Genomic DNA, 14,277 nt, shown 5'->3' with positions numbered 1-14,277 from the left:
AATAGACAATTGTCAGCTCTGTGCATCCATAGACACCATCACAAACTGAGATGTGTTTGAAGCTGGGGAGCCTCTAAAAACTTCAAATTTGGGATGCAAATTATTAAATTGTTGTTAGATTTTGTGCTTTTACAACTGAACTCATTGTGTTAATCATAATTGATGTTTTGTCATCCTAGGGTGGTTTGCTAAGAGCTTGAGTTTAGCATGAATCAGACAGCCAGAAGGATTTTGAGTAAGTGTACATCACTGATAATGCGCAGAGTGACAAGAACAGATAAGATACAATTCTCAGAAAGAGAGGCAGGATCCAGCAGCACCAATACTGATGTACTCGTAAAAAATCATTTTCCTCCTTCTCACAGCTGCACAAACGTTTCTCCCCCAACCATGTGGGAGAGTCTGAGTGAATGATGCTGGCTGCTGGCTACAGCTAAAGAGCGAAATGCTGCTTTAAGCAAAGATGGTTGCACTCAGGAGAGCAGCACCGGAGATGTGGAGTCTGCACCTACAGATGTGTCCTGTCCCTGTCTCATGTGAAAAACTGATACTTGGCAGGAAATGTAATTCCTGACCAGGGTGGATGTAAGTGGTAGAAGAATCTAATGTAACAGCCAGTCTTTGATTTACATGGGGCACAGAGCTGAAATGAGCCAAGGAGCACTCTGCAAAGAGACTGCCACTCCGGGCTAATGTTTGATGACTGCCGCTGTCGGATGTGAGCCATGTGTGGGCGTTTTGTATGAGCCCACTCAGCACAGCTGTGGTGATGTCAGTACGGCATGAGGCCTCTCCGGTTCCTCACTTTCAGGCACACACACATACACACACAGACAGACTCACACTCTCCCTCTCTCTCTTTTACACCTACTTGCGCGCCTTTAATGCCTCTATAATAGCTACTGTACATGGCTGAATGGGCTTTTAATGTTTTTATTCCAGATGATGAAATGAATTGCGTTCTAATTTATCAAATTAACTGGCGGCCACAGCCCCTCTTTTACTTGTAACACTTGCACAACTAATGTAGAATCGGCCCCATTCGTGAATGGATTCTCCATGCAGCTCCCTAAAATTGACAGCCAAGATTACAAATGGGGTTGATGCATAAAATCTGGCAGGTCCACCCAGCCCCTCCTCATTGCTTAATGGTGGTAATGGGTTTTATTGACACACATTAGATGAGTGCCAAGACGGCCTAAGCCTCCCTGCATCTTCTGTATTGTTGCGGTTCCAGCGCCTGACCTAAAACGTAGATGTGAAGAGGTGGTCAGGTCGGAACGGGGGGGTGTCAGAAGCAGCACCCCACACCTCCGAGCTGCTCTAATGAGAAACACAGCTGCTCCGGGACGTCAACCCGGCGGGGCAAAGGTCGGCGTGGCTGTCGGATAATCGGCAGGATTCCTGTGGACTCTGAAGGCGAGGGAGTTGTGTTTTTACGGTTGTCTCGCCCCCCCAGCGTGCTCACAGGAGTCCTGCCTTCGTCTGTGTGGGTTAATCATTACAGCAGATGTGAGAGTGGATCAGCTGCAGCTCCAGCACAGGCCTAACCTTTACTGTTGGTCCCACACAGGTTCATTTGCCACTTCAATTAAATAATGCCTGTTAACCAGCCACCGCTTTGCTGCCGCAAGCTGGGTGGTGTTGTGTGTGTGTGTGTGTGTTGTCTGTTTGTATTGTGTGTGTGTTTGTCTTCAGTAGCATCGGATCCGCCTTTTGTAGGCTTGGGAGATGTAGAGACAGCTGTAACACAACAGGGGTGTGTGTGTGTCTTTAACACTCAGGGCCAGGAGATACAAAGTGTTCTAATGTCTCAGCTTTCAGTGTGACTTCCCGCCACTTTGCAACCGATTTAATCTCAGGATTGTTGCTTTGACGTAATGAGCAAGAATTATTTTCTAATACTAGCCACTAGAGTTACTTAGAATTAACTTGTGTGGTAATGTGAGGTTTGCTGCTGTGTGGGTGAATGTGTGAATACTCAGAAGTCCGGTGGCATGCAACCAACCAAGCAGTGTTGTAATAATTTGTGTGTTTTTTTTTTTTTTTTAACTGACCACAGACATTTCCTAGAGGTGTTATTTGTGAGGGTCTGACATGCAACACATAAACGGTGTTAGGGGTTTAGCTGTTTATTGATCCTCACTTTAAACTATATTGTCACACAGACCTCTTAGATAATGATTCAACATAAAGGAAAACTGCATTTATATCAGGAAAAAGAATAAACTGATTGTCTCGATGAATTTACAGCTGGTAGTGTTGGAGTTGCCCTCTGCCATGTCCTTTTCACCAGCAGTGTTTTTATGCAGAAAACAAAGTCACAATGTGTTGTGCTTCTTTCAAAAAACATTTTGTCTTATATCTATTAATGTCTCATAGGCCTGGGACGATAATCAATAAATCAATTAATCGCACGATAAATGAAAATGAACTCGATCATTTTTCCGTGCCATGTGCGCACGTACAGTACTTGTTTTCCTCGTCTCTGGCCTCCAAACAGGCTGGATGACAAGATGCTTCACTCTGTGCATCGGTCTCAGCACCTGGGCCGTAGTGAACCCTCTTGCCAGTCATCCAGGATCTTTGTTTCCCAGAATGCATGTCGTGGCAACCGGCAGCGCTAGCGGTTAAGCTAAAGCTAAGCAGCTAAACGCTGTTTTCTCGCTGCAGCGCTGTTAATACGTCACTTTTTAAAGTTTTAATATTTTTTCACGGGAGAAAGTCACAGTTTAGATTCCCAGTCTGTGGCCAGTTTATCCAGATACCGCCTGTTAGGAGATTTCCTCCGACGTTTTTGTGCAGACTAGAGCCACTGCGGGAGTAACGGGGGCTTCCCAGAGGCTGCAGCCGCCAGCCGTCTGCTGAGCTCCGGTCAACCTCCGTCATCAGCCCTGGGGAGAAAACGAGCCGAGTAACTAGAGGTTTACCGCCGACTGGTTAAATACTTCTTGGGAGATAAATGCTGGAGATAAATGCTGGTCTCATTGATGAAATCTAACAACTGTGGCAGTCAAAGAAATGACCTGTAGTTCGTTTGAATAAAAAGTGAAGCTTCAGGTATTGGACAGAAGCTGCGCTGCAATGTTTGGTCTATTATCTTTTGTTTGTTTTATTTATTTTGGATATTATATAAGTTCTTGACATTGCAAATGGTAAAAAAAAAAAAATACTCATGAGAAATAAAAGTGTATTGATTTTGAAAGAGTCTACTTGCATTATTATGAAATATTATTATTACTAGGCTACATTCGTGGTTAATATGTTTTCAAAAAATGTATAATAATGATAATTTGTGGGGCAATATATCGTCCAGCAAAATTTGTTATCGTCACAGGCCTATCTCTGTAATTGTTAATGAAATGAAATGTGTCAACATAAACTTTACTGGACTACAGAGCAAATTGTTGTCTGCCACAGAATAGTATCTCAAATGTGCTGTAGTTATGATCTTGAAAACTCTGTTCATCCTTTAATACAAGATCTTGAGAATTACGGTTGCACACAGGACAGGATATGATGCTTTATGGCTTTCATATGTCCGCCCCGATGCAGTTATATAAGGAAACACAACTTTACAATATCTGCCACCTCCTTTGCCCAGAAATAAAGCTTGTAGGGCAGGTCTCCCCTGCTCAGGTCTCTATAATAAAGCTTTTATTTTAGCTTTTACAGCTGTGCTGCACACCACTGCTCTATAATTCCCACTGGCACGAGCACGGAGGCCGCGGTGCGTAGCTAACCACCCACTGTAAATCCACAGTGTTCTCAGAAACAGCACTGTGTCTGCCCATCGCACCAGGCTGGTGCGTGTGTATGTGTGTGTGGCTGCGTGCATGCGATTATGTACATGTGTTTTCTGGTACGTTTTTTTCCTCTGAAGTGCTAACTGTGGTGAGTTTAACTCTGAGAAACCGTGCACACGCAGATTGATGTTGTTGCATTGTTCTAGGTGTCTGTGACTAACCCGGCTTGTGTGTGTGTGTGTGTGTGTTTTGCAGGGGGCCCTTCAGCGTGGTGAGGCGCTGCATCAACAGGGACACGGGCCAGCAGTTCGCCGTGAAGATCGTGGATGTGGCGAGCTTCACCTCCAGCCCGGGCCTCAGCACAGAAGGTGGGGGACGCAGCAGGCCTGCTTTGAACAGATGGGAGGTGTTAACAGAATCAGGACAAGAGAGGATAGTTGTCAGGGATCTTATCACTCACAGAGAATTACACATTTAGCCAGACACACCTACATGCTCTAAGTTTTAACTAACTTGTGAAGTGCTCTCTGTAGTGTAATAAAATACACCCACCTGCTTCTCCTTCTGGGATAAAACAAATGTTTGGAATCATCTGAAAACACAGTGTGGTGCACACTGATGAATAACACTGCATGTGTTTGTGTGTGGAGCGTGTGTGTGTTGCGATTGTGAGCATGAGCAAAATATCGATGGATGCCATATCTCACCATGTGGTTTGGTGCTTTGTCATGCTGAGGTCTGTGTGTGTGCGTGTGTGTGTGTGTGTGTCAGAGAGAAAGGGAAAGAGTTGGAGACCAGGATCATCGGTAGGTGTGTCTGTGTGTGTGCGTGCGTGTTGGCGTTCACCATGTGCCATCTGTGTGGTCTCAGTCAGAGATTAATCTGGCGGCCAATAACAGCAAGACAAGGAAATGACCCACGGGAGGAGAAACTGAAGAAGTGGAGCGTTTCACCTGTGGTTCCCGAACCGAAAGTCTGCGCTCTAAATAATTTTGGTTAACATTGTATCATGATCCAGAAGCTAAATTTAATCACCCAGAAATACAAACCACCTACGTTGAGGGTTTTTTTTTCTTTTTGGCTTCACACGTTTTTTGACAGACTGCTGCCATGCTTCACCCTGCAGTCACTGGTCAGCAGGAACAAGCACAGTAGCATTTATCTTGGGTGTGGTTTACATGACAACATGAATGTAAAGTAGGATTATAGAAGCATTCCCTTCACAGAAATTAGTCTTAGTCTTAGTCTCACAGTCTTTATCAGTATTAAAAGCCTTCACGCTGTGTTTTTGTTGAGCATTTGACAAAACCTTAGACATATAACAAACAAGAATTTATTGAGTGAGAAATTCTTGTGCAGATAAGAATTTAGAAGGTTTAAAGTGTATTAATTGGATTGTTGGATAATACATAACTCAAATAGTACTCGCTGCACTCGTGCACTGAAGTAAACAGAATATTTATATTTTAGACTGATCATTTTCAGTCTGTTTGACCGCAGCACAAATGAATGCACACAAATATGCACTTGAAATGTGGTCGGTGAAGTACTTGATCCACATTTTAGATAATCACAAAAGAAGAAATAAGCACGCGGCCACTCAGAGCGACAGCGGTAGAGAGCTGGAGCTCAGCCAGACCCGGAGAGTGGTTTCCTGAGACCACATACTTTAGCTTATTAAGAAAGAACCTGCGTCAGCACGAACGTGAGTGGGAAGAAAAGGGCGACAGAACTGCAGGCAGGGCCGAGGCCACAGGCTGAATAGCAAACATCCATAGTTACGTATGAATATGTTTCTGTGCGAGCGTGTCACCGAGAGAACAAAAGGTTAATGGCATCATTAAGAGGTTGATAGTACAACTGACTTCAAGCAGAATGAGTGAGTGTCTGGATTTGTAGGATTTAAATTAGGATGAATGGAGAGAGAACAAGTGAGCACTTAATCACCATTAAAGCTTTATGGGTAAAAAAAGAAAAGAAAGATGATGAGTTAGATTGATATGAATGAAAGTATTTGACACACAGGCAGGCACCATTGACTTTTCAGTACAGTCGTCTCCCACTCCTGTCGTGTCACAAACTTCTGCGTGAAATTATTTAACATTTCTTCACAATGCGTAACCCAACCCAAAAACCTCTCATGCGAAAATTAATTTGGAATCGCCCCAGTGAGTGGCACTGATTTGATTCCAAGTGTCCCAGGCTCCCTCCCTCTGTTTGAGTGGTTTGCTTGTTGCGCCGCAGACACTGTGCGCCATTGTTAGGTTCAAGAATAGATACTCGATGAGACGGGCCATAAAGAGGAGAGGAGAGTAATCATGAAAGCAAAGGAAGAGGAGAATGGGGGCTCTGTAGTGGGGACACGGCATCATGTCTCAGTGTTGCATAATGATACTGGCCCTGTCACGACACAATGAGCGCACACATACACAAAGATCAGTAGACTGGCGGATGAGGAGTGGTCTGTGTAAATGAGGGTTTTATAGAGCGAGGGGCTCAACGACGGCACATCCTGTCTGTCAGCCCGCCTCAGCAGTCTGCATCTGTCTCACCACCTCTCTTTAATTCTATTCAATGATGTGATTCTCTTTTCTTTAAAAAAAGAGGACAGTCCCGCTCCCCTCGGCCGTGTTTTCCCTCCAGTATTGTCATCTTTAATGAGGCAGTCAAAAGACGAGGAATGCCACAGAATCGCTCTGTGGTCGTGAGAATGAGAGAGAGGGGATGATGTTGATGAGTGCAGGCTAGATGTGCTTTTAAATGTGCAATTAAAATGGCATTCTTGTGGCACTGCATCTGGTGTTACTCGTCTTTTGGGCGGATAGCGGCTTGTTAGCTGGTTTATCTGTCAGCCCAACATGGGAAAACTCACCTCATTTGCACAGCACTCAAAGAATGGCTTCCCCCAGTTTGTGAGTCAAATGCTCTGCAACTCCCTCTGGTGGTGTCGGTCGGACGTGGCACATATGTTGAGGTTTAAAAGGAGGCGGAGGAGGAGGGGGGGACTCGCTTTTCATCTCCTTATCTCACCTTTTTTTTGAGACGTGACAGGATTTAACAAAGCACCGACAGACCACAAACAAATCTCTCAGGAGAATAGATCGTTTTCTTTATAATCAGGGGGCTTTCTCACCTCGAGGTCATCTGATTTTTGGTTTACATTTTTTAGTTTGTTCTGGTTATAGTAGTTTTTACTTTCTAGTAAAAAAATAAAATAAAATCATTGAAAGTTTTTTTTTTCTACAGCTTTCTAGAAGTCCTTGTCTTATCTTCCATGGCTCTGCACAGTATATTAGAAGGGAGTAGTGCACAGTCATATCTGCTCCTCGTTGACATTTAGTAGCATACGTATATAAAGTGAAGTACTTGGAGAGTGACATTTTCTTACAAGGAAACTGAGAGCAAATAATTAAAACTCGTCAGAAACAGAACACGGGGTATTTCATGTATGTATTTTAACCTATGCATTGAAAGCCACAGGTTGACCACAGGCTTTGGCTTGTGTCGGGTTGTTACAACTATTGTTACACTCAAAGCTCTTCATTTCTTCTTTGCACGACTGAAAGCAAAGAAATAAAACTTAAATCATCATCATGAAGTCTGACAACCTGCAAGTCCACTGTCAGTGACTATGACTTGTTGTAGGTGATACAGCGTCTCATCAAACCCCATCTTTTTTCCAACTCTGTGTCCAGATCTCAAACGAGAGGCCAGTATCTGCCACATGCTGAAGCACCCTCACATCGTGGAACTGCTGGAGACCTACAGCTCCGATGGCATGCTCTACATGGTCTTTGAATTGTAAGTCCATGCACGCTCTTTCTGCCATAGTGCATTTATATCAAAATATTTCATATGTGTATTTTAAAGAGTTTTAAGGTGTGATTTAGTGTCTGTTTTGCACACAGGAATTGAATATCTGTTTAAAAAACCAGCACAGCGACTGTTAAGTCTCACATTGGCCACAAAATAATTTCTGTTGTGAAAACCATGTGTGAATGTAGGTAAATGTAACAGTTACACACTAAATATACCAGCAGCCAGATGGCTAAAGCTTTCACACTATGCTACACCCTGACACCAACGCTATCAGCCCCCTCATATCTGTGGTTATAGAGTTATTTCCGTGATGGAAACCCATTCGATCGCTTACGGTTTGCATGTTGATATTCTGTGCTATGTATATATACATAGATGTATCTAAAGGTTGTGACGAAAGTAGCATAGGTGGCATTTTTGAAGTCGAATGCACAGTAAAGGTAAAGCGTCACACACTTTTCTTCTGACATTTGTTATAAATATCATTTTCTAAGTCATCTTTCCTGTTTAATTTGTTTTCACTGTGTGGACTTTATTTTGTAGCTTTGCATCCCATCGATTCCTTACAGCATCCCTTGGGATTCCACTGGATGAAAATTGATAAAATTGAAAATATAGTTCCTTCATGCCCGTGAAGTTAAAATGACTCCCTTATGGATATAGTTGTGGATTGTGTTGTTAACTCTGTCATGTGTGTTTTATCTGCTCTTGTGTAAACTGTCGATCTCCGTTTCCTCTTTCTCTCCCTCTCCCTCTCCCAGTATGGACGGAGCAGACCTTTGTTTTGAAATCGTGAAGAGAGCCGATGCTGGGTTTGTTTACAGCGAAGCAGTGGCCAGGTAGGACACGCCGGCTGGGAACCGTGGGTGGAACATTTTTCAAATATTCATTCAGCTCAAACAACAATTTGTCGATGTCTGCGTCTGCTTCTCGTCCACACAGCCACTACATGAGGCAGATTCTGGAGGCACTTCGATACTGCCATGACAATAATGTGATTCATCGCGACGTAAAGGTGAGGTGTCTATCACTCGTCCCACTTGAAACCAGCAGATCAAAGTGACGCAAAGAGGGCACAATACCTTAAATCTTCTCCTAACCCTATCTAGAGCGATGAGTGTGCATTATACCACAAACCTTATCATGTTTTTATTCAGTGTCTGTGGTGAGATGAAGGTCAAATGCATTACATCATTTACTAGGAAACATGTCATCAACATCTGTTCTTTACAATACCTTCCAGTTAGTATATGGCCTTCAGGGTAAACTTGTGGTTCAGTCTAACCACCCTGAAGCCTTTCGAGCCAGCAAACAAGTTCCTTAGCAAACCCCAGATCACACCATCTCGTATCGCATGATAAACAACCAGTGTGGATTTGTTAGAGGAGGAGTTCTGGTCAGATTAGCATTAACCACTGATTCCTGCAGGATTAGTCACCTAACACAGGCGAGAAAAACTAGCAGAGCAGATGGAGCAGCCCTGAAACATCCCCCTGATCCACACACCGGCCATTTGTCCACAAAGTGATCAAGGCAGCTTCGTTTGCAGTGTGTGTGTGTGTGTGTGTGTGTTGGTTAAATAAGGATGAAACAGTGTCGCCTACTACTGCTGGTGTTAGTTTTAACACCCACCACCAAATGCCAACACACACACAGCATTTCAGAAAGAGGGCAGTACGTATGTTGTCCGTGCAGACAAATGGACAGATGCAGCTGATTAAACCTGTCGCTCACCGCTTTGTTCTGCATATGTGGTGTATCGCATCGTGTGAGGAAGGAAACGCCCCATTTCACTTCTGTATTTACTTAAAAACATTTAAATTAATACAACAGAAAGATTTCTTTTCATACATTCAGTCCATCACCAGTCATTTAAAACATTTATATTTTCAGAAACCTTATAGCACTCGTAATATAAAATAAACAGGGCATGTGTTTTTATATTTGTATGTCCTAGTGGTCACTGTAGTGCCTCTTCTTCACTCAGACATTGAAGTAGAGTTTAGACAATAACTTTATGTCTAAACAGTGAAGAACTGCAGTAAAAAAACATGCATTTTTTTAACATACAAAAAGTCACTATGTGTAGAAATGTTTTAACAGAATTAGCTGATGAGTCCAGTCTGAGCGTTGAGTCCGGTGCGGCGCAGGGTGGAGTTCATGACACAGATGCTGGTCCTCGGGGTGTTGGAGGGTGTGTTTTGCTCAGACTTGGGTAAGCCCAGAGCCACGGACGGCCGCCTGAACTCGGTCGTGGAGCTGTTAGATGTCCCCCAAGTGCCGAGCCGGTCTCCGAGGACCCGCAGGGCCGTTTTGCGCACCGAGCCGGACAACAGAAAGTACATGACGGGATCCAGGCAGCTATTGAAGGCGGAGAACAACAGCATGACCTCGTTGACGCGGTCCACCAGGTGCAGGTAGTCGCAGGAAAGATGCTCACTGAGCTGGGAGTAGATGTAGACGGGGCGAAAGGCGTGGTACGGCCCGAAGCAGAGGGTGAACAGGAAGAGCACGAAGAAGGACTTCTTGGCGGTTCGCTGGTACTTGTGCGCGTTGGGCAGGTCCGGTTTGTCCCGCGACACCTTCAGCAGCTGGGAGGCGATCTTGGTGTAGGAGACGACGAGCATGATGAAGACGAGCCAGAAGAAGAGCACCAGCGTGGCGTTGAAGTAGGCTTTCCCTTTGGCCTTCGCCTGTCGCTGCTTGTACTGGAAGCAGTGGCCGGTGTTCTCCTTGTCCTCCGCCGTGGCGATCATAGGCACCAGCCCCATCAGCGACAGGCCCCACAGAGCCGCGCACGCCACCCAGCTCCACGGCCAGTTGAGCCCCCGCATCCTCATCATCATACCTCTCCGCGCCCTGCCTTTCCCCTTCAGCCTCAGGTACCTGTCCAGGCTGATGAAGCCCAGCAGCGTGATGCTGATGTACATGTTCATGTAAAATAGATTCCCCACCAGCTTGCAGGCCACAGATCCCAGCACCCACTTGTTTCCATTAATGTGGTAAAAGACCCTGAAGGGCAGACAGGCCAGCAGGACCAGATCGGCCACGGCGCAGTTGATGAGAAACACTCTGACAGAGTTGCGGCTTGAGTGCAGGGACAGGAAGACCCACAGCGCAAAGAGGTTACCCACAAGCCCTACGATGAAGAACAGTGTGTAGGACACGATCAGCGGCAGACGGAGGGCCATATCTTCAAAAGAACAAATCGTCTGGTTTGAAGTGGAGGAAGGAGCAGAAGAAAAGGGGAGAGAGGTGTTGGACGACACGGAGGCCGAAGCAGTGAAAGGGAAAGAGGAGAAAGTTGTCATTGTGTCTGCAGGGTCTTCAGGGTTGTTGATAAAGCTCTGGGAAGAAAAGAGAAACAAACTTTAAGTTTCTCATCACTAAAAAGATGCAGTGAAAAAGCAGAACTGAAAATTAACTTAAAACTAAAGGTGAGAAAGAATGGTGAATGTTACAGCTCATTACCCATGAAAGGTCATTAGAGTCTCACACACAGGTGAATAATATGTGGGTTGTAAGTTTAAAGGTCACACACACACACACACAGCTTGCTATTGTAAAATAATTGATGCAATATCGTGGTGAAGCCCCCTGCAAAAAAAAAAGGAGGTGTAGAAACAGCAGATGAAACAACAAGTCAGTTTTCTGACTGAATAGTTCTACAATGTTGTTTTTTTTTTACTTGTGGGAACTGGAGTCGTGACTAATTGAAAGTTTCACGCCGGTTTTCACACATGGATTCCACGCTCAGACCCAGTCCACGGTCTGACAGCTGCAAACAGATGTTGGGAATAAAGCAGAGCACTCACCATCAACCCTCCTTCCGTAGGAGGTTTAGCACAGCTGTAGTTTAGACGTGAGTTACGGTTGACGGGGGGTGTACGGGTGCAGTCGTCCACCGTGTGTTTTCCTCCATCAAACCACAGGAGCAGAAATTAGTTGAAAAGCGACCTGTTAAATAAAACTAGCGTTACATACATAATGAAATAAAACAGCCAGAGTCCATGTCCTTGACATTTTTCTATTGCATCTTCACCTGTCTCTGTGATGTCTCTGGATGAGTCATAAATCTTGCAGACTCTTTTTGCAAATCCTTTTGAAAGCATCTGCTCCTTCGTCCTCCTCTGCTCTCAGTTCTCTGTTTTCTACTTGCGCTTTACTTTTGTCCTGTCTCTTGCATTCTCAACACTCCCTCCTTCTCTCTCTCTCTGTCACACACACAGATGTTACTATCGAGTCTGCTAGTCCTTTCTCTCTCTCTTTCTCACTGCCTGCCACGTCACTCAACATCACCCTCCGTAACAAATGTAGAAGTGTGAAGACAGGAAGCGAGACCACCAATACCTCTACCGCACACACATCATACTCAGCGCTGCCTTACCCTCTTCCTGTCAGAATAGAATTACTTAGATTTATGCAGAATTTATTTCTCCGAGGGAGAAGGCTGTAAATGCAGTTTCCATTGAAATTGATTATGTTCTCCACTAGCCTGCTGTTTAGCATGCTCACCGGTCCTTTTTTATGTCAGATCACACAACATAGTCTAAATCAAGACAGCAAATACACTGGAATGCAAATTTTATAAAAAATACTAAAGAAGCAGCTGTGTCATTCAGCTGATGTGTGAAGATCTGTGGTTTGCAAAGCACTTGTTGGTGCTGTCCGTGTTGCACAGTCAGTGTAAATGCAAACACAAGCAATAATGTGGTGCATATATATCACGTTTCAGAGCTGCTAACACCCCAACCCTTCCTCTCCAGCACATGTTGCGAGAAATGCATTTTGATTTAAAAAAAAAAACAAAAAAGAAAAAGAAAAAAACACACACCTCACTTACTGTTTATTAGACATTGTGTACTGATGAGGGCAAGAAGTGTTTCCTGTTTGTATCGACTACAGAATAAAAGCTGTGGTCGTATTTGTTTGAGCTGTCATGTCATTGTGAAACCTTTTGGTTTACGAACAAACAATAGAACATACGGGATCTTGCACTTTTGCACAGAAAGAGAGAAGCAATGCTCTGCAGAGGCTGCAAAGAATTTCTTTTTTTCTTTTTTTCCACGCTAGCCAGAAAGTAGAATAATTCATGACCACATCAGTTCCCTTATTTAGCTTGTTGTTACATGTGAGCCATACATTGACTGTCAAACCTCTCTCCTTTCTTCCTCTGTAGCCTCACTGTGTGCTGCTGGCTTCAAAGGAGAACTCTGCTCCGGTCAAGCTGGGAGGTTTTGGAGTCGCAATACAGCTGGGAGAGTCTGGCCTAGTCGCTGGAGGTGAAACACTCACACATACCACACATGCATAGACATACAGAAATAATCAGTCATTTTTTCAGAGAATGAAAAAAATATATAATTTTCATAGTTTTTTAAAATTAAGACTAGATGGTCTAAGTGTTTATGTCGTTTTAGTGTGTTTGCCCTCAATCTTTCTGACACAATACATTTTATAAAATGAATGATGAAACAATGAGTTTAAAACCAGGAAGATAATGTCTAAACAACTTTGATAATTGATTCATCAAGCAGAGACCCTTGCTGATTATAACGATTAATTTTTCTTCACATATTCTTGCCCTTAGTATGATTACACACCTGCATCTTGCTCACACCATTTAGCTCCTCAGATTTTATAATATATTATACAATATTTTTATAAAGACCCAAATATTCTGACAGCTAATCCCACCTGCTCTTCTCAGGCCGAGTCGGCACTCCCCACTTCATGGCTCCGGAGGTGGTGAAGAGGGAGCCGTACGGCAAACCGGTGGACGTGTGGGGATGCGGCGTCATCCTCTTCATCCTCCTGTCTGGCTGCCTGCCATTCTACGGCACCAAGGAGCGCTTGTTTGAGGCCATCATTAAGGGGAAATACAAGGTAAAGACGCAGAGAACAAAACAGCCTCATTATCCACCAGAACATATGCTAAATATTTACTTCAGTGTAGCAGAGGAGTGTCTTTCAGGACAACAGCGAGCAGTGTTATTGAGAACTGAGCCAACCAGACAACTGACAGGCAATGGTCAAGTTTTAGAATGGCTCTGTCTTTGGTATCAGTGGTGTGTCTCTGTGGCAAATCATGCTTTATCCATCCTGTCACTCTTGTTTCACGCGCCAAACCGCTGTCAGCGAGCGGCCATGAGCAAACTGACAGCATCAGTGACTCTGAGATGAAGGTCTGATAAATGCTGCGTTTTCAGCTGACGGGACAAATGTTGTGCTCGGTGCGCTAATCTGTGGCAGATGCAGTCACCGCAGGTCACTTGATGGAAAGCGCTGTGGTATCATCCATCTATCTACTGCTAAACAAGCCTGGTTTATTTCTTTCTATCAGAATGATATCTGCACGTAATAAACTCCCAACATCACTGCAAATTGATTTTTACAATCCACATAAGGGAGTGTGTGTTCACGGAGCAGGCCGACGGCCTTCTGTTTGCTCATCTTCAGCTGCTTATCTTCACGCTGTTCCAGATGAACCCGCGCCAGTGGGCCCACATCTCAGAGAGCGCCAAAGACCTGGTGAGACGTATGCTGATGCTGGACCCTGCTGAGAGAATCACTGTCTACGAGGCCCTCAACCACCCCTGGCTGAAGGCAAGAACACACACACAAACACACACACACACTCTCTTACAAATATGTACTAATGAATTAAATTCTGGCTGCAGGTCCCAGGTGTGGATGTTGACAACTTTAGCAG

At 44.4% G+C, this 14,277-nt stretch overlaps 2 protein-coding genes across 8 annotated transcripts in view; one reads left to right on the top strand and one right to left on the bottom strand.

The window, feature by feature from the left end:
- The window catches only part of LOC310999877 (peripheral plasma membrane protein CASK-like), a 35,539-nt gene that overhangs the window by 5,618 nt on the left and 15,644 nt on the right, over window positions 1–14,277 (top strand). For 4 of the 7 annotated variants that reach the window (XM_083990478.1, XM_083990476.1, XM_083990474.1 and 1 more), the window contains exons 2-8: window positions 4,002–4,114; window positions 7,442–7,547; window positions 8,327–8,404; window positions 8,508–8,580; window positions 12,745–12,847; window positions 13,276–13,451; window positions 14,025–14,171. In XM_083990478.1, coding sequence (XP_083846604.1) covers window positions 4,002–4,114; window positions 7,442–7,547; window positions 8,327–8,404; window positions 8,508–8,580; window positions 12,745–12,847; window positions 13,276–13,451; window positions 14,025–14,171 — 796 coding nt within the window. The remainder of the gene's footprint in view (window positions 1–4,001; window positions 4,115–7,441; window positions 7,548–8,326; window positions 8,405–8,507; window positions 8,581–12,744; window positions 12,848–13,275; window positions 13,452–14,024; window positions 14,172–14,277) is intronic. The other 3 variants (XM_083990479.1, XM_083990477.1, XM_083990475.1) reach the window with 1 other exon arrangement.
- LOC310997082 (putative G-protein coupled receptor 34) lies at window positions 9,490–11,743 on the bottom strand. The gene is made up of 3 exons (XM_083986674.1): window positions 11,608–11,743; window positions 11,381–11,522; window positions 9,490–10,912 (listed from the first exon to the last, which is right to left on the bottom strand). Exons 2-3 carry the CDS (start codon window positions 11,381–11,383, stop codon window positions 9,671–9,673), a joined length of 1,245 nt encoding a protein of 414 aa, XP_083842800.1. The 5' UTR covers window positions 11,384–11,522; window positions 11,608–11,743; the 3' UTR covers window positions 9,490–9,670.

The sequence above is a fragment of the Trachurus trachurus genome, assembly GCF_905171665.1.
Source record: "Trachurus trachurus genome assembly, chromosome: 2".
In the NCBI taxonomy this organism is placed as follows: Eukaryota; Metazoa; Chordata; class Actinopteri; order Carangiformes; family Carangidae; genus Trachurus; species Trachurus trachurus.
This window is presented reverse-complemented; position numbering and strand designations above follow the sequence as displayed.